The 27,998-nt window shown below is 44.6% G+C and overlaps 1 protein-coding gene across 2 annotated transcripts; it reads right to left on the minus strand.

Moving 5' to 3' along the window:
- Positions 1–2: 2 nt before the first annotated feature.
- Positions 3–27,995, minus strand: Xrcc6 (X-ray repair cross complementing 6). Of its 2 annotated transcripts, none has more exons than XM_005067027.4 (13): positions 27,871–27,995; positions 27,186–27,274; positions 25,533–25,645; positions 21,067–21,205; positions 20,595–20,849; positions 16,317–16,500; positions 14,659–14,845; positions 11,730–11,898; positions 9,871–10,032; positions 8,925–9,054; positions 4,468–4,568; positions 3,137–3,250; positions 3–385 (listed from the first exon to the last, which is right to left on the minus strand). In XM_005067027.4, exons 2-13 carry the CDS (start codon positions 27,259–27,261, stop codon positions 192–194), a joined length of 1,824 nt encoding a protein of 607 aa, XP_005067084.1. In that variant the 5' UTR covers positions 27,262–27,274; positions 27,871–27,995; the 3' UTR covers positions 3–191. The 2 variants fall into 2 exon arrangements, with proteins under 2 accessions (XP_005067084.1, XP_012966816.1); XM_013111362.3 differs by having other exon boundaries at positions 27,186–27,541; positions 27,871–27,974.
- Between the last annotated feature and the right edge of the window lie 3 nt (positions 27,996–27,998).

A 27,998-nucleotide genomic window follows, 5' to 3' on the forward strand; every position in this document is an offset into this window, starting at 1 on the left:
TACACCGTGAGAGCTCTTTATTCATATAAGGCACAACAAAGTGGGAGGGCTGCAGTCTCCATGAGGAGAAGTCATTTGCGTTTCTGTCAGGCAGCCCTTTGTAGCTAAGAAACATCTGTTAACTTGGTGAGAACATAAGCAGGTGTCTGCCTTCGGTGTGGCAAGTGGCTGGGCTGCAGAGTGACTATCAGTCACTTCTGGAAGTGTCTGCTGAGAGCATCTAGCAGCTCCTGTTTCTTCGGTCCACTCTTCAGCCCATAGGCCTTACAGACTTCCTTCAGTGTAGGCACAGTGAGCTTGCCCAGTGTGCCCTTGGCACAATGGGCCTTCAGCTCCTCTTCTGATAACTCCACCTTGGGCTTTTTACTTGGAGAACCTTCATCATCTAGAGAAAAGGAAGAAAGGAATAACCTATTCTCCAGTGATATCCCAGCTACATGACAGAACTCTGCTTACCTAAAACAGTTGCTCTTCTGTGTGAGCCTATCACTTTCTTCTACAAAACTTTACAGGAGCTGGAAATATAGCACAGCAATGGAGTGCTTGCCTAGCGTGCTTAAGGCCCTGACTTAAATGCCAGAAAATCCAAGGTTTTTATTTGCACCAGGCAAATAAAAACAGCAGTGACAAATTCATTGGTAAACCACAATGCCTGACATGCTCTGACAGCATCTTCTAAAGCATGACAGGAGTTGGTTCTGAAGCAAAATGGAGCAATCAGGATGGCCACCAATCTGATCTCTCACTACTCCTGTCCTCATTGGGTCTACTAGGCAACAAGGCTTAAATATAGCTTTACTTAGCTAAAGACAGCCAAAACAATTAAAACCTAAACCAGAACCTCCAAAATAGTGTACCTGGTGCTTCTTTATAAACATGAGCCTCACAGTAGAGGAAACTTGAGGGCCCATCGGCAATAAAAAGGGCTGTCCTATAAGAAAAATGGGCAATGCCAAGAACAGATGAGGGGGAAGAGAGGCACTGAGACTACATTCTCGACTACAGACCCATACATCAAAGCAGAACACACATTCTCTTTGCCATTTGCTTTGTAGAAATTTAGATAATTAGGGACTGGAGAGATGGCTCATCAGTTTTTTGTTTTTTTTTTTTTTTTTTTTCCGAGACAGGGTTTCTCTGTATTGCTTTGGAGGCTGTCCTGGGACTTGCTCTGTAGACCAGGCTGGCCTCAAACTCACAGAGATCCACCTGCCACTGCCTCCCGAGTGCTGGGATTAAAGGTGTATGCCTCCCAATGCCCGGCAGCTCATCACTTTCTTAACTGAATTCAATTCCCACCACCCACATGGCAGCTCACAACTGTCTATTATCTGTAGTCCCATGGGATCTGATGCTCTTCTGGTGTGCAGACAAAACATCCAAATAAAACACAAATTTTAGAAATCTTAGATAAAGTACAAGATTGTTCAGAGCATGGTGATCCATGCTTGTAATCCCAGCATCCAGGAGGTTAAGTCAGAGCTTCCTAACTTGAGGGTCAGCCTGAACACAAAGACCCTGTCTCAAAACCAAACTAAAGAGCAAACAAAAACACACCCATTCCTTCCTAGATGAGGTATAAATGTCACTCCTGTCAGATTTTGGAGTGCTGGGACTATGGGTCTCTGCCACCATACCCAATTTTTGATGCAATTCTTAGCAGATTTATGTGTATACATACAGGTGCATGTCTTTGCAGAGGCCAGAGGAAGATGTTGAGTGTCCTCATCTATGGCTCTCCACCTTATTGCCTTGATGTAGGATCTCTCATTCACTAACTGCCTCCATACTGGGATTATAGGCTAGTGTGACCATGCTTAGATTTTGACATGGAGGCTGGGGATCCAAACTCAAGTCCTCATACTTGCTTAGCAAGCACCCTGATCCACTAAGCTATTGCTCCAAACCCCAGATCTTTAATATCTACCAACAACTCTACTGCTAACAATTGCCCTATTGAGCTGCTCAAACAAATAAGTAAGATTGTTAACTGTAGCTGAGCGGTGGTGGCGCACGCCTTTAATCCCAGCACTCAGGAGGCAGAGGCAGGCCGATCTCTGGGTTTGAGGCTAGCCTGGTCTACAGATCGAGTTCCAGGACAGCCTCCAAAGCTACAGAGAAACCCTGTCTCGGAAGAAAAAAAAAAGATTGTTCACTGTAGAATGTCCATTAATAAGAGAGCTCACTAAATAAACAAGCAGAGACACCTAACTACTTACCTAACTAACTAATTAACTCTGCAGCCTAATTAAAAAGATTCCTATTGTGTGTATGATGTATGTGTGTGGATGTAAGACAACAATTTTGGAGAATCAGATCTCTACCCACCTTTATTGGGTTCTAGGGAGGGAACTCAGGTTAAAGGCTTACACAGGGCAAATGGCCACTGGCTGAGCCATCTCATCAGCCTAGTTCCTAAAAATCAGGTAGAGGGGCTGGAAAAGGCTTAAGGATTAAGAACACTTTGTACTCTTGAAAGGACTAGGGTTTGGTTCCCAGAGCCTACATGGTGACTCCTGACCACCTGTAACTCCAGTTCCAAGAGATCTGATACACTCTTCTGACCTCTGGAAGCACCAGACATGTAAATAGTGCACATACACGAATGAGCGCAAAACACTCATACACAGAAAGTGATAAAATAAATCTTCGAGAAAGCTTTAACAAGGTAGAGGGTTGGTGAACGGCTCATCGGATCCAAGTATTTGCCAAGTAAACCTGATTGATACCTGGAGTCGGCATAAATTAAGAGAACTGACTCCACAGCTGTCCTCTGGGCTCCACACATGCCTCACGGCACACATGTGCCCATACTCTGCCCCCAACACACACACACACACACACACAAGTACTCCATTTGTGCTGAACTATGCACATTTGTATAGAAACTTCTAGGCATGTATTCTAACACTAAGCCCCACAACCCACGTATACAAATTTCTGAAGAGGCTGGAATGTAGCTCAATGATACAGTGCTTACTTGCAGATGTGTGGTCCTGACTTGGACCCGTAGCATACTCACCACCCCCAGAAAAAATTAAAAGTAAGGAAATAAGTTATCTCAATGGTAAGACCATAATGACCTTGAGGTACTTTTTTAAAGGAACATGCTGTACACCTAGACCCAGCTCCTCACCTTGTTTTCTCTTGGTAGCTTTTCCCTCAGGATTATAGCCAGGTGGGTAGACAAGCTCTTTAAACTCATCAGCCAGGGAGCCTAGTCTTTTCTTTATGGCTTCAACCTTGGGCACTAGAAAAACCAAAACAACACTGTGGTCAGGGGATTCACGTGCATCCTAGTGACCTGTCCAGTTCCAGTTCTGTGGGGAACACGAGAGAGCACCAAGTGGGGTGGGGGAAGCGCTGGAAGCTGACCATGAAAACATGGAATAGAATCCTTCCCGCATCCTCAGATTGAGGGGTCCCAGATCTTGGAAAATGCCAGTTCTGCATTTAAGGGGCATAGTACCTGCATATATCTACACACATCCTTTTGCATACTTCAAGTGAACTGAGGATATAGAAGTAGTCCTTCCACACGGCTGCGAACTTACCGGTTGATTGTCTTCTGCTAGATCAGGCTAGACAGTCCCCACAATCATGCCTGCTTTTAATATAACAGCTATTTTGTCTGGTGTAAGAGGCTGTGGATAACTAGGCCGCTAAGCAGGCCAAACTAATTGTTCTGGTCCTTTTAACTGTTATGAGGACCTTCATTAAATCCAATCTGTTTCCAGTGACTATTAATCTCCCTGTCACTGTCTGTCCTCATAAACACCATCAAGAAGGGGTCTAATAGCAAGGCCCGAGACGCTCCTCCTAATAGAAAAGCAGTAAGCACAGTGGTTCAAGGCGAGGGCAGAATTCAGTGTTTTCTAAGGTACCCACTCCTACTGCTCTGGGAAACCATCCCCTTCTCTTTAAAGTAAGAACAGCAGTGGCCCCTGCGCCAGAACTATGAATATTAACTGAGTCAGCACGCAGTATGCCTGCCTCGCTGTAGGCCTTAGAGAATGTTATCAACATTAACTTTCACCAACACAGACTTGGGGTGGCCTAATTAGTTCAGAGTCAGGTCTCAGGAGCCTGGCTCTTTCCTCCTGTCACTGCAGAGCTAGCCAAATCTGTTCCAGGAAGTCTAAGGTGACCTAGAAAACCTCTCTCAAGCAGAGGCAGTCTATACAGGCGGTTTGGAGACGGCCAGAAAAACACTTCAGATCACTGGTCGAAGGGTCAAAAGCAAAAGCAATCTTCCTTTGTGGTTCCCCACAAACACACCATTACCACCTGGAGCTGAGGCAGGTCCAGGCCTCAGATTTGAATTTAGAGAAAGTTCTCAGCTAAGGCTCTAGCTCACCAAACGAGGTGGAAGGCTGCCTCCCAGCAGTGTGTGAGCCCCATGGGTTTAATCCCCAGCACCAACAAACAACAACAAAAGGCCTTCTCAGCTCAGTTCACATTTCTTACTTGTGAGATCTACCACTTGCTCAGACTCCATCATATCCAAAGCCAGGGCCTCCAGGTTCCGGAAGTGCTGCTGCAGCACTGGATTCTCAAAACTGTCACTCCTGTTAAGACAACATCAAAACATAAGCACTTTCAGGAAAAAAAAAACTCAATATCCAGCAAAGACAGTGTGTAGGTCTAAGGTCAATAGAGAAATAGACCACAAGTGAATGGAGACCTCAGAAATCAACCTCTCTCTCCAGTTTTCAATTTATCACTGGATCAACTGCAAAGCAAACCTGGCCACTTGGCCTCTTCAAGCCGAGACAGAGAGAACAGAGAAAACAGAATGACTAAAGTAGAGAGAAAAAACGAAGGACAGCTGGATGGAGAGGTAGAAAATCGAATGTGTTTTCTGTATACAGAGCAGCACAGGAGTTAAGCATTTGAACCCAGAGCCACACACATGGAACTGAAGCCTGGTCTCTGGCCTCTAAGCTTTTCTAGTTGGATGAGACTAAAAAGGAGGCCTTCTGGCCTACAGCCTGTTTCATCTGCAAAATGGGCACAAAACCAGCCTTTCAGACGTGTGTGTGTGTGTGTGTGTGTGTGTACATGCATGCACACACATATGAGTATGGGTGTCTGCAGACATCAGCGGAGCCTACAGAGGTCAAAGGTGTCAGATTCCTTGGCACTGGACTTACAGGTGGTTGTGAGCCACCTGGCATAGGTGCTGGGAATCAAATCCCAGTCCTCTGCAAGAGCAGTAGATGTTCTTAACTAGTGAGCCATCTTTAGCGTTCCCTTTCAATTTCTTATGGAGAATAAAGGAGAGAATTGAGGTATAATTAGGTGTAGAGGACTTGCCTCACATGCTGGGGACCTCAGATTCAATCCAGCAACAAATATTAACAAAAATAATTGACATAATGTTAGCATTGTACATAGAACACTGTCTAACACACGGTACATGTTTGTTCTTGGTGTGTGTGTGTAAGACATGTACCTGAGATTAAACCCAGAGCCTTACACATGCTAGAAGTACATCCCCAATCCTACATGGCATATTCTTAGTGCTCCATTTCCTAGGCAAGGACTATACCAAGAAGTTGTAGCTGAAGAAGAAAGGCATCTTTTTGTGGGTTTTTTTAGACAGGGTTTCATATATTCAAAGCTTACCCCAAACTTACTCTGTAGTATAGATGACCTTGAACACCTCATACCGCTGCCTCTACTTCCCCAAGTGTGGGGATTATAGATGTGTGCCACACACTAATAAAAGTATCATTTACCCAGAAGTAGAAGTAACAAAAGATAGAGTGAAAAACTCTCACTTGATGGCAAAAGGAGAAGGGAAAAAAAAAGAAAGACATATAAACTGACTTTAAAATAGTCTACAAGCCAAGCATGGTGATGTCTGCCACTAATTCCAACAACCAATGTTTAAAAATCTGAACAAAACACCCAAGATCTTGATAAGCATGTCTCCTAAGAAGACATACAAATGGCCAAGAAGTACATAAAAGTTGTTCAGCTGTTGTTATCGTTAGGGAAATATAAATGATGCCACAACGAGACATCAACTCACATCTCTCAAAAGTACAAGACACTGGCTGAGGATGTAGCTCAGCTGAGAGTGTATGACTAGTAAGCATGAAGCCCTGGGTTCAACTCCAAACACCAATAAACCAGGCATGGTGGCACTTGTTGTAATCCCAGCACTGGGGAGGAGACGGCAGAATCAGAAGTTCAAGTCCTCCTATCTACATAGTAAGTTCGAGGCCAATATTCAGGAGACAGTCAATAAACCACATGTGTGAAGACAAGCCAGGTCTACATAATCAGTCTGTCCCCTCCCTCTTCAAAAAGATCTCATGGGTCCCAAAGGAAGCCCTGAACTCAAGGATGACCTCTAACTCCTAATCCTCCTGCCTCCATCTTCAGAGTTCTGGGAACTATAGGTATGCATCACAGTAATAAGATACTGTCTTTTAAAAACAAAAACAAGTCAAGACGTGTGGGAATGGGGAGAAATTGTAACCTTTGTATACTTTCGGTGAGAATGCAAAATGGGTAGTAACTATGGGAAACTGTATAGAGGTTCCTCAAAATTTACAGCTAGAAAGCCAGTCAGGTGGCCCAGGGGTAAGAGGTGGCTTACTTGGCATGCTGCACTGGAGGACAACTGACTCCCAAAAGTTGTCCTGCCCTCATCTATGCACATTACTTATACACACAATAAATAAAAATGCAAAAAATTCAAAATACAAGTCTGGCAGAATAATTCAGTAGACAAAGGTGCTTGCCACCAAACCTGAGGCTTGAGTTTAATCCTCAGGACCCACACGACAGAAGGAGAGAACCAACTCATAAGTTGTCCTCTGACCTCTACCCATGAACTGTGGCATACAAAAAAGAAATAGTAAAGGTAAAAATTTTTTAATTAAAAACAGAACTACCAAAAAATTGAAATCAAGATATCAAAGATATACCAACATCCCCAATGTCATTACAGATCTCCTCACAACAGCCAACACACAGAAACCTTACACATACATACGTCATGGGTTATTTGTGCACTGTGTGAAGATGTATAGCTGTGATTTGGTGTAATAAAAAGCTGCACAGGAGAGAAAGGTGGTACTTCTGAGCAGAGAAAGGAAGTAGGGGGACGAATCTAGGTGCACAAGAGAGACATGAGGAGACATGGAGGACCAGGATGGGCAGCATGTGACAGCGCAGATTAACAGAAATGGGTTCATTTAAGTTATAGGAGCTAGTTACAAACAAGACTAAGGGGACTGGAGAGATGGCTCAGTGGTTAAGAGCACACCTGTCTGTAACTCCAGGTCAGTGGATTTGTTATCCTTACACCAATGCACATAAAATATTAAAAAAAAAAAAAAGACTAACCTAAGGCCAAGGTTTCACAATAAGTCTCCATGTTGTTATTTATGAGCTGGGAGCCCAAAGAAAAATCCAACTGACTACACTGGTATATTATATATTTATATTAAGTATATTAGAATTTGTTAGTTAGCCTTTAAAAAAAAAAGGAAGGGCTGGAGAGATGTCTCAATGGTATTGATCTGGCTGCTCTCCCACAGCTCCTGGGTTTGATTCCCAGCACCCACATGGCTGCTCACAACAATCTGCAACTCATTTCAGGGAATCCTATGCCCTCTTCTGACCTCATAGATTGCACACATATGATGTACAAACATACTTTCAGGCAGAGCGGTGGTGGCGCACGCATTTAATCCCAGCACTCCGGAGGCAGAGGCAATCGGTTCTCTGTGAGTTCAAGGCTAGCATGGTCTACAAGAGTGAGTTCCAGGACAGCCTCCAAAGCCACAGAGAAACCCTGTCTCGAAAAACAAAAAAAATAAAAATAAAAAAATAACAACTTTCAGGTAAAACACCTACACAATTCAAATAAAAATGTCTGGAACCCAGAGTGGAGGCCAAGGGCTGGGAGGGGCAGCTGCTAACCAGGTCTCACCCTGCAGCTGTGCAGCAGAGGAGAGGAGAGGCGAGGGCATCCTAGCTTCTCTACAGGGCACTGACAATCTATTAAGGAGGTAAATGTCTTACAGAAAATACACACTGACAAAACAAAGATGGTATGTGATAAATATGCCTGTAGTCACATTGTGTAGGCTTTAAAAGATGGTCTCTTTTCTGTTTATAAAAAATGACTTGAGAACTGGGTATAGGCGCTCACCTTTAATACCAGCACTCAGGAGGCTGAGGCTGGCGGTTCTCTGTGAGTTTTAGGCCAGCCTGGTCTACAGAGTGAGTTCCAGGAGAGCCAAGGCTACGCAGAGAATCCCTGTCAAAAAACAAAAAACAAAAAAAAACACAAAACAACAACAAAAAATTTACTTGGGGGCTGGAGAGAGAGATCAGCGATTGAGAGCACTTCCTGACCCTATAGAGAACCAGGGTTCAGTTCCTAGCACCTATATGGCATTTCAAACTGGCTTTAATTCCAGGCCTAAAGGATACCTTGAACACTAGTCATAGATGTGGTGAACACACACACACACACACCACACGCACGCACGCACACACGCAGGCTAAGCATACATATAAAAATCTTGAGCTGGAGAGACGGCTCAGTGGTTAAGTACTGGGATTACAGGTCTATACCACACATTGCTTCTCACCTGACTTTTTAGGTCTTTCTCTATGTATTTTGTTTTGTTTTTCAAGTCAGCGTTTCTCTGTATAATCCTAGCTGTCCTCGAACTCATGAGATCCGCCTGCCTCTGCCTCCTAAGTGCTGGGATTAAAGGTGTGCACCACCACTGCCAGGCCCATGTACTTTTTAAGTTCTTGGAAACAAGTAATCTCTTGTTTTTGACTAACTGATGAGAACCACACCCTCTTACTCTGTGTCTAACTTGAATTTCTAATAAGGCCCAAGTCAGGAGACGACTCCAGAGAAAGCCCGAGGATGCCCCGGCACTCACCTGTACGTGAAGCGAAGCTTTTGAACAATAGCTTTCATCTTGTCTATCTGCTCGGGGTTGGCCATCACTTTCTCAGTAAAGGGCACCTTCCGCTTGTCGTCAGCATAGGGGAGGAAGACAAGCTGGAAGCCTGAGGAAGGGAGACAGGTCTTCTGGGGTTTGACTTAGTGATGCAGTTCTTTGTCTCTGAGTCCCAAGCTCACCCCTCTGTGTCCTGTGATGCTGTGGCTGGGAGTTACAAACAGTTTCTCCTTTACCAGGGACCCTAACCGACTCTGGAGATACATGGGAAACCTGACAGAGGAGGGGTACCCCAACGGGGAGCAACAGCCAGGCAATAGCAGTTGGTCCCAGTGTCTAGCTTTTATTATTACCATCATCATCATTATTAATTTAAGACAATCCAGAGCCAGCTGTCCCCAAGATGGATAGCTGACAAGTGGCAGAGATGGTCCAAAACAAAAAGAAGTGAGTAGCATAAGAGAAAGTCACAGCTGGGTATGGTGGTGCATGCTTGTAATAACAACACTCAGGAGGCTGGGGCAGCAGGAACACAAGTTTAAGGTCAGCCTGGGCTACAACCTGAGACCTTGTTTAGAGGGGCTAAAAAGATAAAAGCAAGCCTAACTTCAAACTATCCATGTCATCTCCACTACAACACACCGCCTTAGCAACAGACTTTCAGTAAAGAAAAATATCAACAGAGAAGGCCTGAATCTTGCCTTAGAAGTCACGACGGAGACAATTCTGAGCCCTGACAATCTTGTGACCGTGCACACTGCTAGCCCTCCATGGTGGCCTTGCCTGTCAGGGCATCACATCCACTTACAAAACCTTAAAAGCACACATTTCCCAAGACTGATTCTTAGGAACTCTGGTGCTTCAGACCCCAAAGGGATTCCAAAGCACATGCAAGGCTCAGGAGCCTGGATCTCTCCGCCCGTACCTGCTGGCGTCACCTGAATATTCTGATCATCTAGTTCCTCTTCCTGTGGCACCAAAGCCACAAAATAAGGGGGCACGTTCTTTCGGGGGGTGTATCTACACACTGCCACGACCTCCTTCTCCAGACACTTGGTGAGCAGAGCAGTGAACAAGGTTGAGCTCCCTAGAAAACAAATGTCACAGGCCTGCATCCTAAAGCACTCTCCTTTCCCCCCATCCTAGCAGAGGCATAGTCTGTTTGGTTTGGTTTCTCGAGACAGAGTTTCTCTGTGTAGCTTTGGATCCTGTCCTGGAACTCACTCTGTAGACCAGGTTGGACTTGAACTCACAGAGATCCACCTGCCTCTGCCTCCCGAATGCTGGGATTAAAGGCATTAAAGGAATGTGCCGACACACCCAGGCATACAGTTTTGTTCATTTTCTTTAAAGGGCCATGACACCTTGAGTAAAAGGTGAAGAACCAGAGCTAAGGGAAAGCAGGGGCGGAAGGGGACGAGAAAAAAAAAGCAACCAGGGTTGGGGCTCAAATACTCCCTTTGGGAAGGAGTACGAATCATTGTCATCGCATCGCACTATTGTTAGGCTAACGGCATGAGCTTCCAGCACTAACAGAAACCAATCAGGTATGGGGAGAGCTCCGTGTAAAGGGCACAAGTGCAGACTAAGGCACAGGTCACATCACCCTGAATTGCCCACGGCTAAAGCAGAGGAGTGTCCTGGGTTTGGTTTTGGCTCTATTATTTGGTTTCATAATTGCATAGGATCAAAGTTTTAAAAAAATTCTAGCCAGGTGGTGGTGGCACACGCCTTTAATTCCAGCATTTGGGAGGTGGAGGCAGGTGGATTTCTGTGAGTTCGAGGCCAGCCTGGTCTAAGTGAGTTCCAGGACAGCCAGGACTGTTACACAGAGAAACGCTGTCTTGAAAACACACACACACACACACACACACACACAGGGCTGAAGAGATGGCTCAGAGGTTAAGCCAGCAACCACATGGTGGCTCACAACCATCTGTAAGGAGATTTGGTGCCCTCTTCTGGCCTGCAGGCATACATGCAGGCAGAACACTGTGTGCATAATAAATAAATCTTTAAAACAAAGAAACAGGGGCTGGAGAAATGGCTCAGAGGTTAAAAGCACTGACTGTTCTCCCAGAGGTCAGGAGTTCAATTCCCAGCAACCACATGGTGGCTCACAACCATCTAAAATAAGACTGGATGTCCTGGCGTGCAGGCAAACATGTAGGTAGAACACTGTATATGTAATAAATACAATCTTTAAAAAAACAAAACAAAGAAACAACAACAAAAAGTCCCAACAACTCAAATTCTGGACTGGAAAGAGGGCTCATCGGTTAAGAGCACTGGCTGCACTTTCAGAGGACCTGGGTTCAATTCTCAGCAACCACATGGCAGCTCACAACTGGCTGTAAATCCAGTTCCAGGGGACCCAACACTCAAGGCAAAACACCAATGCACATAAAAACAAAACAAAACAAAACCCTCAAATTCAAATTCTACAGCCCTCCCACCTGGACTTTTCACAATGTTTGTCAGTATGGTGAGGTTCCTGAAGAAATTTAACTTTGCTTAGTCCACATTTCCAAAATATAAATATACAACATTATCTTTTTCTTTTTCTGAACATGAGACATTTTAAAAATAACCCATTCACGTCTCTCACATGGCATCCAAGCAGCATCCATTTAAGAAACATGGCTCAATAAACCCAGTGACAGTCACACGTTCTCCCTTGGCCTACCATTTACCAGGGCCTCCTCTGGGTACAGGACAGGGGTCTATGCACTCACCATTTACCAGGGCCTCCTCTGGGTACAGGACAGGGGTCTATGCACTCACCATTTACCAGGGACTCCTCTGGGTACACGAACAGGGAGGGCCTCAGGTAGTGGTGCTTCTTCAGCATTACCAAGGGCTTAAAGCCCATGAGGATCAAACCTGGCTCATCAAACCGCTTCAACTCCTCTGTTTCCTCTTTCTCTAGCACAATTTGACGACTCCCATAGGTCTAAAAGGCAAAGGATAGGAATAACAAGGGCCACAAAAGTGCTATGTAGACATGCATATTAGTCACCAAACACCAGCAAGTTAACATTGGCTCTGTGGGGTCTGGTAGATGGCTTAGTGGATAAGAGCCCTTGCTATACAACTGTGAGGACATGTTTACATCCCTGGCACCCATGTAACACCAGATGTAACTGGGACCCCGCTGTTGTGTTGAGGGAGGAGACAGAAGGATCTCAAGGTTTGCAGTCAGTGAGCATGACTAAGAAAACGATTAGCTTTGGTTTGGTGAGAAATCCTGTCTCAAGAGAATGAGAAAGAGGACAGAGCAGAATAACCAATGTCCTCCTCTGGCCTCTACATACCAGTACACGGTGTGGAGACAGGCCAGCAGAGACATCCTCCTCATACAACCTAGGCATGAGCATTTACTTAAAGACCTCCAGGTAGTTTATATGTGCCACCTAACTTGTCTTCTGTAGAATCCTGGGAGATAGGTATTAAAGACTATTTAACAGGAGCTGCTACAGAGAAGGCTCAACAGTGCCTGCCTAGAAATAAAGAGGCCCTCAGTTGGATCTGAAGTAAAACAAGCAAAACAACAAAGCCTGTTTAACAAACAACTGAACTGAGGGCCAGAAGTTGGGCAACATACTCCAGATTATACAACTACAATGGTCTTCCCATCCCACCCCCCACAAGCCTTGGCTGTCCTCAAACTCACAGATCTAATTGCATCTATTAAAGTCATGCGCCACCACTGCTCAGCTTACAGTGGTCTTCAAATCTAGATCTTTCTGGGGCCAAAGGCCATGCTCCTCAGGAATTTTTTCCCTCTTATTTAATATTTACTGAGCTGCCAGCCCTATCCATGACAGATACGCAAACCAAGGACTGTGGAGATAGCTCAGACAGTTGGAGAGCACTTGTCTCATGGGACTTTATGGTATGGGAGATCCCACATCAGGTTCTGAATTGAAGTCTGATGGCAGAGTGTGGGGGGAGGCAGCAAGAAACACACCTGCTGGGTGGTGGTGGTGCATGCCTTTAATCCCAGCACTTGGGAGGTAGAGGCAGGACGATCTCTAGGAGGCAGCCAAGGTGATACAGAGAAACCCTATCTAGAAAAAAAAAGAGAGAAAGAAACACACCTAAATATTTCTTATAAAATTTAACTTTGATCCTGAAATATGATTAATACCAGAATGTGGTGTCGGAGTCAAATTTGGGTTTATTGAAAACCCTTCTGATTTATGTAGGAAACTCAGAGGTCAGAGGGCTGCTGCCTAATAAGCAATAAAAAGAGAATGTTTCATCTCTGTCCTTCAAAAAGCAGGGAGAGACCCTCTGGTGTGAAATTTATACTATAAAAGTAAGTGTGTACATGTGTGTGTGTAATGGTTAAATAAAAATACCCAATTAGTCAGACAGGTTCTGAACTAATACAAAAATCGGATCCTCTCCCACATTTTATACACTTAAAAAGGATGTGTTCAGCCAGTCATGGTGGTGCGTGCCTTTAATTGACCCTAACCCTAACCCGAGGCCTACCCAGTGGAGGTAGAGGCAAGTGATTCTGAGCTCGAAGCCAGTCTGGTGTGCACAGTGAGAACCTGTCTTAAAATAACAAAAGAACGTTTTCAGTTTTCAATAGCACATCCTTCTAAAGAGTACACAGCAGAGAAAGGACAAGAAGGGAGGAAGCTGTAGATGGTCTTCCCCGTTCAGAAAAGCAAAGGTGCATCATCCAATGCAAAGTAGTGCAGCAAAAATAGAATTCTCTGTGGTTGCTCTTATTGGTATTCACTGACTAATAAAATCACCAAGAAACACTTGAACCTGAAGACATTTAGATATGGCCTCATGCAGCCTCTTCTGCTATGTGACCCTCCCCCCATGAGTCAGTTATGCTCATAATCTCAGTTCATTCAAACATAAAGTAGAATTATTATCTGCCTTGCTGTTTTCAGTGGATTATTAGGATTAAGTTATATAAAAATTATAGTAAACTATAGAGTGCTATAAATAAAAATTTTTTTAAATCCTTACCCTTAAACAGTCCACCAAAAAACAAACAAACAAACAAAACCAAAAGGTCCACTGCATCTGCAAACCCTAAGGGACTGGGGTTAACTACTAAGCACTTCCTGTCATTAAACAGTTACAACAGTGTGTGCTGAGCAATTAAGGTCAAAGTTTCCACCAACACCTGGTCTATTTGGCTTTCTGATTCACAGACCCATGTGCCATGGTTTTGAGGTCAGTAGCTTCCTGTTGCTACAGCTTATCTAGAAAACTGCAGGTGAGGAGTGACTTAGGCTGCACAATGTGTGCCCTCCCTAGTTTTTTTTTTTTTTGAAGACAGGGTCTCTTCATAGCCCTGGCTGTCAAGACACTCACTCTGTAATCAGGCTAGGCTGGCCTCCAACTCACAGAGATCCACCTGTCTCTGCCTCCCCAGTGCTGGGATTAATGTCATGTGCTACCATGCCCAGTTCCTGGTATTACTTTTTTTTTCAAAGATTTACTTATCTGCATGTACGTATATATACACCACACATGCCTGGTGCATCCAGAGGTCAGAAGAAGGGTCTAAGCTCCTAGAACTGAAGTTATGAATGGTTGTAAGCCACCCTGTGGATGTTAGGAATGGAACCTGAACGCTCTGCAAAAACAGCAAGTGCTCTCTTAACTGCTGAGCCATCTCCAGCCCCCACCCCCTGTCAGTCCTGAAACAGAAGACTCAATGGGGTTAGCCACCTACCTGAGACCGCTTGGTATCACTAGGCAGAAGCAGACTGCCAGTGTTTACATTAAAAGTCCTAGTCTTGGTTTTCACTGGTTCATTTGTTTCTCGATAGAGCCTCACAGGAAAAGGCTTGTTAGCTTTCTGGACCAAGTTATAGATGCCCACCATGAGTGCTATGTCTTTACCAAGCTTAAACTTTAACCTGAGGGAGGAGAAAAAAAAAAAAGAAAAAAAGCAAGCATGGACAAGAACATTGTACTTTTCTATGTAAAATGTTTTCAGAGCAACCAAGTCTCAATTTGTTTAATTCTTTCCAATAATCTCTTAGAATACAAAAAGTGTGTAGACTATAAACAGAATACAGTACTGAGTATGGTGGGAAGTGTCCAATCCCAGCAGTTGAGGAACTAAGACAGTTAAGATTGCCATGAGTTCAAGACCAGTAAGGGGAACACACCAAGTACCAGGTTAGGCAGGTTTACATACAAGACTCTGTCCACAAACAATATAAAATCAAACAAACAAATAAATAAATAAGTGGAGAGATTGGGGAAGTGTAGTGCAGCTAAGCAAGGTGGCAAAAACCTGCAACCCCAGCTTAGAATATATAGCAAGACCCTGTCTTAAAAAGGAAAAAAAGTGATAATCTAACAACCTGGTTACTATTGATCCTATGCTATAAGAAATCAAAATAAAATAAAGCTTGGTGTATTGGCCCATACCTTTAATTCCAGCCTCAGGAGGCAAAGGCAGGTAGATCTCTGAGTTTGAGGCCAGCCTGGTCTACAGAACAAATTCCAGGACAGTCAAGGCTACACAAAGAAACCCTGCCAGGTGGTAGTGGCACACACCTTTAATTCCAGCACTGGGGAGGCAGAGGCAGGCGGATCTCTGAGTTTGAGGCCAGCCTGGTCTACAGAGTGAGTTCCAGGACAGCCTCCAAAGCCACAGAGAAACCCTGTCTCAAAAAACCAAAAGAAAGAAAGAGAGAGAGAGAGAGAGAGAGAGAGAGAGAGAGAGAGAAGGAAAGAAAGAAAGAAACCCTGCCCTGAATGAATAAATAAATAAGCAGCTCAGATCATCAGGCTTGGCAGCAGACACCTTTACCTGGTGAGCTATCTCATTGACTTAATAATAATAATACTAAGAATATAATTTTAACAATGATAACTAACATCTGGGGGCTGAAGAGATGGCTCAGTGGTTAAGAGCACTTGTTCTTCCAGAGGACCTGAGTTCGATTCTCAGCACCCACATCAGGTGTCTCATAACCATCTGTAAAAACTCCAGCTCTAAGGGATCCATCCAGTGCATCTTGCCTACATCAACACCCACACATACGTATAACTTATAAGTAAATACATAAAAAGGTAACATCTGTTAAGCTCTTTTGCGTGTATTAGATGTCTTTTACTCACTCCTTACAATAGATAACTAGTGAGATCAGACGATGTACTAAGGAGTGCAGCAGAGTACTTACACATCAAGAGTTCTGAAGGCTGTGGTACTGTGGAGACACAACACCGTCTCCGGGCAGAGAAAACACAGCTCACGTCACAGGTAAAGCAGGTAGAAGAGCGGAATGGCAGAAGCGTAGGTGGGGAAGTCTAATCTATGCACTGTTTGCGGTTTGTTAGGGAAGGATGGGAGGCTCACACAGGCTGGGTGCCCACCTGGACAGTACTCGTTTTTTGGTTTCCTTGGCTCGAACCTTCCTTAGCAGGTCTTCCAGCTTGCTTGATTCCTCAAAGTGAACCCCGAGATTCTCATCCTCAGCTACGCTGATGATGTCTCTGTAGAACAAGGATATGTCAAAGCCCCCTCGTCTCTTCAGATGCATCAAGTCAAGGAAGATCCCTGATGTAGGGAAAGAGCAAAACCAGGGGCAACAAAGTACAGCAAATGAGAATTATCATTCTCTGTTCAGACAGCTCTCAGTATGTAAGTATGTAACCCTGGCTGGCCTGGGACTTGCAACAAAGCTCCGGCCTCTGAACACCCCATACCTCTCTACTGCAAAATGCTAAATGCTAGGATGATAGATTTTTTTAAAAAAGAGCACTACACACTCTTCCCACTGACTCATCTCCCATGTCCTACAAAGAGATGTTAAGTCAGCATGACGGCTCATTAGGTAAAAGAATGTGCCACCAAGCCTGATGATCTGAGTTCAATCCTCAGGACCTACACACTGGATGGAGAGAACTGACTCCTACAAGATGTTCTTTGACCTCCACAAATGCAAAGTGATATCCATGTGCCCACACACCTATACATAAAATAAGTATATGCGCCGGGTGTTGGTGGCTCACACCTTTAATCCCAGCACTCCAGAGGCAGAGGCAGGCGGATCTCTGTGAGTTCGAGGCCAGCCTGGTCTACAAAGCGAGTTCCAGGACAGCCTCTAGGACAATACAGAGAAACCCTGTCTCCAAAAACCAAAAAAAAAAAAAAAAAAAAGTAAGTATATGCAATTTTTTTCTTTTTCTTTCAAGACAGGATTTCTGTGTGTAGCCTGGCTGGCCTTGAACTCAGAGATCCGCCTGTCTCTGCCTCCCAATTGCTACACTACTACCTGGCATAAATTCAATTTTTAAAAATTTATTTATTTGCTTGCTTGTTCATTCATTCATTCATTCATTCATTCATTTATGGTAGGGCCAGTTGAGACAGGGTCTCAGTATATAGCTCTGACTGGCCTGGAACTCACTCTGTAGTGGAAGCTGACCTGGAATTCAGAGATCCACCTGCCTCTGTCTCCCCAGTGCTGGAATCAAAGGCATGTACCGCCACACCCAGCTTAGTTTGGTTTTAGTAGGGGGGCTTAAATTTAAAAAAAAAAAAAGATGGTGTCAGAGCAGATATGGTGATGATTATGGATAATCCTAATTCTTGGGAGGCAAAGGCAGGAGAAATGTAACAAGTTAGAAGTCACTAGGTCTATATGGCAAGTTCCAGGCCAGCCAGGGATACAAGTGACACCCTATCTCCAGAAAGAGAAACACTTGAAAAAGCATGCCTACACTAGACATGCAAATAATCCCAGCACTTGGGAGGTTGAGGCAGAAGGACCGCTATGAGTTTGAGGCTACACTGGGTCATATATTGAGTTTTGGGACATAGTGAGTTATAGTGTAGCCTTTTTTTTTTTTTTTTTGGTTTCAAAAATATAGAATAGCTAATGGGACAGTGGTAGTGCATATTTTTAATCCCAGCACTCAGGAGGCAGAGCAAGTAGATCTTTGTGAGTTGGAGGTCAGCCAGGGCTATGCAGAGAACCCCTGTCTTGAAAAACCAAATACATATGCATTTATATACATTTGAGACACATACATGCATGCAGCTAAGGGCAGTGGAGGGAGGTCAGGATTAGGACCAGAAATTCAAGGTTACCCTCAGTTCCACAACAATTTCCAGACCAGTCTGGGTGAAAAGAGAATTTGTATCTATCAAACAGGCAGACAGTGCTCAGCGTCCTGTAACACAGTGTGGTCGGAAACTCCTAGATTAAGCAGCTCTCCTGCCTTAGGCTCCCCAGCATCTGACGCTATGGAACACGACACTGTGCCCAACTCAAGCATCTATTTTCAGTTAAATTCAAATGGGTTTCATTTGCTGGACTGTTGTTTCTGAGCTAGGATCTTACCCTGTAGCCCAGGCTGGACTCATTCTTGTCTCAGTTTTCAAAGCACTGGGATTTTGGGCAAACATTACTAGGGCAGCCAAACATCCTTTACTTGGTTTTATTTATTTGTTTGTTTGTTTGTTTGATTGATTGATTGATTGATTTTTTTCTTTTTCTTTTTTTTTGGTTTTTCGAGACAGGGTTTCTCTGTGGCTTTGGAGGCTGTCCTGGAACTCGCTCGGTAGACCAGGCTGGTCTCGAACTCACAGTGATCCGCCTGCCTCTGCCTCCCGAGTGCTGGGATTAAAGGCGTGCGCCACCAACGCCGGGCTGATTTTTTTCAAGAAAGGGTTTCTCTGTGTAACATCCCTGGCTGTCCTGGAACTTGCTCTGTAGACCAGGCTGGCCTTGACCTACAGAGATCTGCCTGCCTCTGCCTCCAGAGTCCTGGGATTAAAGGCCTGCACCACCACCGCCCGCTTCTTTACTTATTTGTTTTAAAGATGTACTTATATGTTACCTGTATTTGTTTGCATGTCTGTCTCTGTACTTCACACATGCAGTGCCCATATAGGTCAGAAGAGAGTATTGGGTCCCCTGGAACTGGAGACAGTTGTTAGCCACCATGTGGGTGCTGACAACAGAGGCCAAGTCCTCTGGAAGACCAACCTGTTATCTTGACTACTGAGCCATCTCTCCAGACTAAGCTCGAGTTCTTCAAATGCCTCCCTAGGCTAGGCATGACAGTGCACACCAGGAACAATGCCACTTGGGAGGCTAAGGCAGGATTGCCTGCTTGAAGCTTGCCTATAGCTACATAGCAAGTTCCAGACCAGGATGGGTTATATAACAAAAAAATGGGCAAACCCAAAACAAATCTAGACTGACTATTACCATTATCAGGACCTAATGAAAGTGGCTATGTCAATCAGCTGTCATACTACTTCAAACAACACTCAAATGACTACCATCCCGAGCAGCACTGAGGTCAAGACAAGCATGCTCTACTAGATTAGATAGCTGGCCAGGTCATTTAGGCCACACTAGTGTCTCCCCGGTTTCACTTTATTCCTTCATTTGTCTCTTGATGGCAAAAGCAATGCTTGATTTTAGCTATAAGGAAAATAGGGGGCCGGGTGTTGGTGGCGCACGCCTTTAATCCCAGAACTCGGGAGGCAGAGGCAGGTGCATCTCTGTGAGTTTGAGGCCAGCCTGGTCTACAAAGTGAGTTCCAGGACAGCCTCCAAAGCTACAGAGAAACCCTGTCTCGAAAAAAACAAAAACAAAAACAAAAACAAAAGAAAATAGGTTAGGAGCCATTTAAAAGAATAAGAAGGACTGGGGAGATGGCTCAGCAGTTAAGAGCACTGGCTGCTCTTCCAGAGGACCTGGATTTGACTCCCGGCACCCACATGACAGCTCACAGTTGTCTAACTCCAGTTCCAGGGGATACAATGCCCTCTTCAGGCCTCCACAGGACCCAGGTGCAAAAGTGGTACAAACATAATGCAAGCAAAGCATCCATATACATAAAATTCTTATTAATTAAATTAAAAGATACATTCCTGTGGGGATAGAGAGATAGGCACATGCATGCATTATTAAAGAAAAAAAAAGCGCCGGTGTTGGTGGTGCACATCTTTAATTCTAGCACTCAGGAGGCAGAGGCAGGCGATCTGTGATCTGTGAGTCGAGGCCAGCCTGGTCTACAGAGAGAGTCCAGGACAACCTCCAAAGCAAACCCTGTCTCAAAAAACAAAAACACAAAACAAAAACAAAAACAAAAAAAGAGAAAAGAAAAAAAGCAAATAAGAAAACAATGCTGGAGCCAAGGCATTGGTGGTGCACAGACTGACTTCCAGGACAGGCTCCAAAGCTACACAGAGAAAACCTGTCTCGAAAAATACAAAAAAAAAAAAAAAAAAAAAAAAAAAAAAAGAAAGAAAGAAATAAAGGACGGATAGGGAGATAGTTCAATCGATTAAGAGCACTGGCTGGTTTTTGGGGGGCTTTTTTGTTTTCTTTTTTTTTCCAGACAAGGTTTCTCTGTGTAGCTTTGTAGACCAGGCTGGCCTTGAACTCACAGATATCTGCCTGCCTCTCTCCTACGTGCGCCACCCCCTCCCTCCATGCACTAGCTGCTGTTGCAGAGGACCTGGGTTCAATTCCCAGCAACCAAATGGCTGTGCACAACCATCTAACTCCCACACTAGGGTATGTGATGTCTCTTCTGCTCTGCATGGGCTCTTGGATGCACATGGTGCACATAATACATATACTTAAAATATCTTTAGAGTAATAATAAAAGGATAAGGAAAATGCTCACCAGTGTCACGGAGATCACTAGCTTTGGTCCTGGCCCGGCTGGCTTTGGCACTGTCATTGCCATGTGGGTCATCTTCATTGGTGAACAGCATGATCCTCTTGTGACTCATCTTGACCTGGACGTCACTGAAGAGGTTGGCACAGACCCAGAGCACTTCACTCAAGGAGTAATCAGATCCATGGCCAATTGTGTCTTGGAAATGTTTTTTTCCCTGTTGTCCCTTAAACTGGTCAAGCTCTAGCACACGTTTAGCACCTGATAGGAGTCAAAGTGGGCAGAGAAACAAGACCATCAGCACCATCATTTCAGGCTAACGGAGGCCTCTTCACCCAACCACTATGTAACTAGCGTGGAAGTCCAACAGGGACTTTCTGTACGGGGCCATGATCAAAGCTGCTTCCTCCTCCAGGGCCCTCTTTTGTTTCAGCTTCATGATGTTCTCACACAAAGGAACCATGCTTGAGTTACTGACCTGGGTTATCCAAATCTTGTAAGACATAAATATTTTTGAAATTCACTGAGTTTTTGTCTTTCTTGGTACCATAGAACACCACTCCCAAGAGATCTCGGTTGCTGCTTATGATCTTACTGGTGTACACACTCTGAATACACTGAAAAAAATAAAAATTCTCTTAGTGTTTACTTAACACTGAGCTTCTGTAAGTGCCGGGGGTAGCAGACATTTAGTATTTATGAGCTGGGGCTAGGAAATGGAACTCAGCTGGGAGAGTACTTTCCTGGTTTACACAGAGCCGTAGGTTCAATTCCAAGTGACACATAAACCAGGCTTGGTGGCACATGCCTGTCACCCCAGCAAATGGAAGGTGGAGGTAGGAGGCTGTAAGAGCTCCCCATCTCAGGGGAGGGCACGGGAGGAGGGGAGGGAAAAGGAGAGAGACCTGGAACTGACTTGTGAAACAACCTTGTTTCTTATCTAAATTTAAACTGAAAAAAAAAAAAAAGAGCGCCCGTCATGGTGGGTTTATGCAGTGCTGGCGACTGAACTCATGACTTTATGCACGGTGGGCATATTCTACCAATTGAGCTACATTCCCAGGACCCAGTATGTTTTTCATTTTACATGTAATACACACTAAGAGCAGAATTACTATCCCAGCAGAAGCAGGTGGATCTCTGTTGGGGAAGTCCTGTGTATTTGTCAATAAAGCACTGTTGGCCAATAGCGAACTAAGATAGGTGGGACTAGGAGTCCAGGAGGACCCTGGGAAGGAGAAACACAGGGAGTCAAGATGTAACGCCATGGGGTAGGAAGCCCGGAAACCTCTCCGGTAAGAGAAATACTTAGATTAACAATTATAGGGTAATTACTTAAGGCAGAGCTAGCCAGTAACAAACAAGCAAAGCCAACAGCTTCATAATTAATATAGCCTCCTGTGTGTTTATTTGGGACTGATGCGGCTCTAGAACCAGGCTGGCGGGAAGGCTTCTCTCAAGAAAAAGGCTTCCCTTTACAGATCTCCATTGAGTTCAAGGCCAGCCTGGTCTAGAGAGTGAGTTCCAGGACAGCCAGGGATATGACACAAAGAAATCCTGTCTCAAAAAAAAAAAAAAAAAAAGGGTAGAATTACTGAGCCACACAGCAATTCACAGCAATTCTAAGTCTGTATCTTTGAGGAACGACTCAGTCACACCAGCTTCACTCTTTCACATTCTTTTTTTCTTTTTTTTTTTTAAGATTTTATTTTAGCTGGGTGGTGGTGGCTTTGATCCCAGTACTCAGGAGGCAGAGGCAGGCGAATCTCTGAGTTAAAGGCCAGCCTGGTGTACACAAGAGTTCCAGGTTTCCAAGTCAGCCAAGGCTACACAGAGAAACCCTGTCTCTAAAAAAAAAAAAAAAAAAAAAAATTAACTTATTTATTTATTTATCTGGTTTCTTTGAGACAGGGTTCTCTACATAGCCCTGGCTTGTCCTGGAATTCACTATGTAGACTAGGTTGGTCTTGAACTCAGAGAGATCCACTGCCTCCTGAGTCCTTGGGATTAAAGGCATGTGCCACCATGCCCGGTCTCTTTCAGCATTCTTTTTTTTTTTTTTTTTTTTTTTTTTTTTGGTTTTTCGAGACAGGGTTTCTCTGTGGCTTTGGAGGCTGTCCTGGAACTCGCTTGGAAGTTCAGGCTGGTCTCGAACTCACAGAGATCCGCCTGCCTCTGCCTCCCAAGTGCTGGGAATAAAGGCGTGCTCCACCAACGCCCGGCTCTTTCAGCATTCTTAACAGTACTTATGTTTGCTATCTTTGAAGAAATGTCTACTCAAGTCCTTTGTCCCCCACCAGCCCCCTTTTACAGGCAGAATCTCATGAAGCCCAGGCTGGCTTCAAACTTGAATATGTAGCCAAGGATGACCTTGAACTTCTGACTCTCTTGCTTCCACCCCCAAATGCAGGAAATACTGGTGTACATCACCAACCCAGTGTCTTCCACTTGTTAGGCAAGCACTCTGCCAACTGATCTATATCCCTAGTTCTCTTTTGCCCATTTTAAAACTGCATTGTAATTGTTTACTACAAGTAATTTTCAACTCTCAGGTTTCACTTGCAAAAAGACTTATGTACTTGTGTGTGCAGGGGGGGGGGGGTCTCAACCACTGAGCCAGCCTCAAAAGGACCTCATCCACACTATTGAAAGGAGTAAACTAAACTCAAAGGTTTCACTTCTAGTAACTTAGAAATGAAGGGACCAGACCCTCACTCAGCCCCTGCTTTAGCAGCAATGACAGGTACAGAAAAGACACATAGGCCTCTGACACAAGGAAACTCCAGATCCCCTGGCCTCCCAGAGCCTAGGGCCAAAACTGAACACAAAGAAACTCCAGACACCCCCCCCCCGCAGCCTCCTAGATACTTAGTTCCTGGAAACTGTTTGGCCACAAAAGGAAACTCCAGGGGAGAACAAAACCTCCTCTGTAGTCTCCAGGACACAGTTCTGAAAACTATTGGTATCTATGAACAACAGGCCACCTGCAAGTAACAAGACAAAGCCATAGAAACCACAGAATGTTCCCTCTCAGCACTGACCAATGAAAATAATTGGTACACAGGTATTTCATGCCAAAATATGACTCTGAGAAATTCTCGTAATTGTTCCCAAATGTCAACCAATCAGTAACCAATCCGTACCTACTGATGTAATCCTGTAACTTTTGTCTTTAAAACCTAGCAGTGGGGGCTGGAGAGATGGCTCAGCAGTTAGGAGCACTGACTGTTCTTCCAGAGGTCCTGAGTTCAATTCCCGGCAGCCACATGGTGGCTCACAACCACCTTGAATGAGATCTGGTGCCCTCTGCTGGCATGCAGGCAGAAGACTGTATACACAATAAATAAATTAAAAATATACATATAAAAAAAAAACTAGCAGTAGACAGGGAATTTCACTCTCTCTGGAGGCTGCTGTGACAACCAGACAGAGTCCTTGTCATAAGTGGATGAACAATCATTAAACCTTTTGCAACTCTGTCTTCCTGATGGTCTCTGGGGATCTTTGCAAGTTGGGCACAACTATAACAGCAGTACTTGATTTTACAATCCAACTCTGAGAACCCACTTCTACCTTCCCAAAGCTAACACAGATGGTGGGAGAAATGCATTCCCTAGGACACCCAGAATAAAATGGAGGGTGTCCTCCAACATGACCAGTCTCATCAGATGCAAGTACTATTCACCATCAACATACAAACTTTAAAGTGGTTATTTGTGAGAGGTGGAAAATGGTTCATCAGTTAAAAGTACAGAGGACTCGGGTTCTATTCCCAGTACCCATATGGTGCCTCACAATCGTCAGTAACTCCAGGTCTGGGTATCTGAAACCCTTTTTGGCATCCTCTGGCATAAAGCATACAAGTGGTACACAGACATACCTGCAGACAAAACACCCATATACACAAAATAAATAAAATTTTAATTAAATGAATTTTAAAAATAAATAAAAATGGCATTTGCTGGGTATAATGGTACATATCTATAATTCTAGTATTTGGGAGATGTTGAAAGGATTTTAAGGTCATTCTTAGGTACAAAGTAAATTTTGAGGCTAGCCTAGGCTACATGAGACACTCAACTTTAAAAAAGTAGTATTAGGGCCAGAGAGATGTCTCAGTGGTTGGTTAAGAGCACATATTGCTCTTGCATAAGATCCAAGTTCAATTCCCAGCACCCATATCAGGCAGCTCACAAATCCAGTTCCAAGTGATCTGATACCCCTCCGACCTATACAAACACACACACACATACATACACACACACACACATAATTTAAAAATATCCAGGCAGTGGTGGCACAGTTCTTTAATCTCAACACTCGGGGAGGCAGTGGTAGGCAGATCTGTGAGTTCCAGGACAGCCAGGGCTGTTACACAGAGAAACCCTATCTCAGGAAACAAAACAATTTAAAGTGGCATTAATTTTCCTTTTCCTGTTTTGCAGAGTCTCACTATGTCGCTCCAGCTGACTCTGAAGTCACACCTTTCCCACTGCAGCCTCCAAGACAGACCACAAGCCACCATTCCCAGACCTTCTTCGGAGACTGGACGGGACAAGGGGGGGGGTTGTACACATTAAGAGTGATCTCACCAAAAAGGGGATTCTGGACCCCACGTGAGTCCTGTCAGGCCTAGGACCAGTGTGGATACTGTAGGCTTAAGCCAGTCGGTCAGGAACAAATTTATTCCTAAGGTTCTGACCTGATTATCACACAGCACCTTACCCACCCACATTCTGCTCCAGGGGCTTCTCCCTATTTTCTGTCTTAGTGTTTTGAGACAGGTTCTCACTATGTAGCCTTGGCTGTCCTGGAACTAGCTGTATAAACCAGGCTGGTGTCAAACTTGGAGAGCTGCTTACCCTTGCCTCCCTAATGGGATACAACATGAGCGCCACCATGCCCACACCCAATTTTATGAGTTCAATAATCAGGCAGTCTTACCTGTATGCTCATATCAAAAGGTGTAACTTCATCTTCACCCTGAGAGTCAAACATAGCCCTGGAGGCATCAAGCAGAAAAATCAAACTATCTCTTCCTGAATATTTATATTCTCCTATGGGGAGACAAACGGAATAAGAGTTTACCTTTTGCATCATACTTAAGTTTATCACTCACACAAAACAAAGAGCCCACAGAGCAAACGTGCACCCTGACAATCATTACACAGTGAACACATTTAAACCCACCACTCCTGTCAGGACACCGAGTCCTGCCAAGCATCCTCGGTCTTCCCTACATTCTTCCTATGTCTCCTCAAAGGAAACTACTCTCTTGATTTTTTTTGTACTCATTCCTTTATTTTTCTTTATAGCATGTGTGAGAGCCTGGGTTCAATCTCCAACACTAAAGTACATGCACTACACATATAAAGTTCATCTAAGTAGCCGGAAGGTGTGGCACAAGCATTTAATCCCAGCACAACACAGCCAGGGCTAGACAGAGAAACCCTGCATCAAACAGGAAGGAAGGAAGGAAGGAAGGAGAAACAAAAAATCATTTAAGTATATATCTCAAATCATTAGTTTCAAGTTCTTATTTTTATTTCCTTGGAAAATTTTTTATTAAATGTATGCATTTTATGTGTGAATGTTTTGCTTACGTGTAAGTATGTGCATGCTTAGTTTGCTCCCAGAGGTCAGAAGAGAGCATCAGGACCCTTATAAATAGAGTTATAGATGATTGTGAACGGCCATGTGGGTGCTGGGAATAAACCCAGGTCCACTGGAAGGGCAGCCAGTGCTCTTAACCACTGAGCCATCCATCTGTCCAGCTTCAGGAGTCGCATATCTTTCTGGAGATGAGGGAGGTTTCATAGTACAGTCTTGAAGTTGGGCTCTGATCCTAGGCAAGAGGAAAGGTGGAGAGCAGGGTGTGTAGCCACCAACAGCTGCTTTATGTAAACTCACATCCCAGGAGCCACAGGCAGCTCAAAGTCAATGTCGGTTACAGTTTGAAGTCGGCCTGGTCTAAGTGAGACCGAATCTCAAAAATACATAGCTGGGCAGTGGTGGCACACACCTTTGATCCCAGCACTCGGGAGGCAGAGGCAGGTGAATCTCTGTGAGTTTGAAGCCAGCCTGGTCTACAGCGCGAGTTCCAGGACAGCCTCCAAAACAATACAGAGAAACCCTGTCTCAAAAAAAAAAAATACACTTGCTGCTCTCTTGCAGGTGATCCCGTTTCCTTTCTCAGTGCCCACGGGGTTGCTCACAACCACCTGTAACACTCTTCTGATTCCTTTTTGTACCAGGCATGTATGTACATGGTGCTCGCACACACACACAAAATAAAAAGATTTTTTAAAACAATCAAAAATATGTAGATAAAGTGACACAAATTATCACAGATATTATCACTGATTGGAGATTAATAGAAAAATCTATTAGTGACTAGTAAAAAATTTAGGGTTAGAAATGTTCACAGATTGGAATAGGACCTAAATGGCTCCGCAAAAACCAAAGGGGGGTAAATATTTTAGATGATCTGGGGAGAAAAGGAAGAACTATCAGACAGCAAAGTGCTCCCAGCCAAAAAAAAAAAAAAAGTAAAGAAAGTCTTCCACACAGACCACACTACGTGATGAAGATACTTACCACCTGGGTCAGGGGTCTCCTCCTCTTCTTCCTCTTCCTCGCCCTCGGTTTTGTAGTAGGATTCCCACCCTGACATGTTGGTTTGCTCACTGGGTGAACAACAAACAAATTTAAAAAGAAAAAACACCGAGGAAAAGTACTTGTGTGCCAAGCGCGCTTACCGACCGAGTGTCAGGTCTTGCGCTACACAAGAAAAAAATAAGAGAAAATCGACTTCTGGGTATGCGGGTCACTAATGAGGAATGTGAATGATGGTTCCTGCCACCTCCAGAGCTCTTGGTGCTTAGAGGGAGCAGAGGATACGAGCATGGGGATCATTCCAGCTGCAACATCCCCCTGGCTATCTCTTGAGGAAGCTGCAGGACCAAAGTGGCTGGCGTTAGGGGGCGGGGTATAATGGAGCGAGCCCGCTCTGAAGGTCTCATCTCCAGCGCCACCTAGACTGGAGGGTGCCGGGTGCTCCGGCGAAAACCCTCGTCTTCCATTTCTCCCACATCTCTCCCCCAACCATCAGTCAAGAACGCCCAGAGAAGTCTCAGCCACTATGCCACGCCCCGGGGAGAAAGGAGGGACCCACAGTGTGTCCGGCGCTGCTCTGCTGCGAAGCACGGAGCCGCGCGACACTGAGGTGACAGGCCAGGCCACGGCAGGCCGCACCCAACACTTAACAGTACAGCCGACCTACCTTTGCAGCAGGTGAGCGAGCCACAGGGACAGAAGGCGGGCACCACGTCCACGCGGGCTCCAGCTCTCTGTCTAATCAACGACGCATACGTCAGCACGTACAACACGCCCTTCTATCCGTCACGCGGA

Source organism: Mesocricetus auratus, unplaced genomic scaffold (assembly GCF_017639785.1).
Source record: "Mesocricetus auratus isolate SY011 unplaced genomic scaffold, BCM_Maur_2.0 Super-Scaffold_100010, whole genome shotgun sequence".
Taxonomy (NCBI): domain Eukaryota; kingdom Metazoa; phylum Chordata; class Mammalia; order Rodentia; family Cricetidae; genus Mesocricetus; species Mesocricetus auratus.

Coding starts and splice junctions, on each gene's coding strand:
- Xrcc6 (XM_005067027.4), bottom strand. CDS start 27,261: ATGTCAGGGTGGGAATCCTACTACAAAACCGAGGGCGAGGAAGAGGAA. Junction 14,846..16,316: donor AAAAAACGAGTACTGTCCAG/GTGGGCACCCAG, acceptor CTCCTCCCTCAG/GTTAAAGTTTAAGCTTGGTA. Junction 386..3,136: donor AGCTACCAAGAGAAAACAAG/GTGAGGAGCTGG, acceptor CCTTTTCTCTAG/ATGATGAAGGTTCTCCAAGT.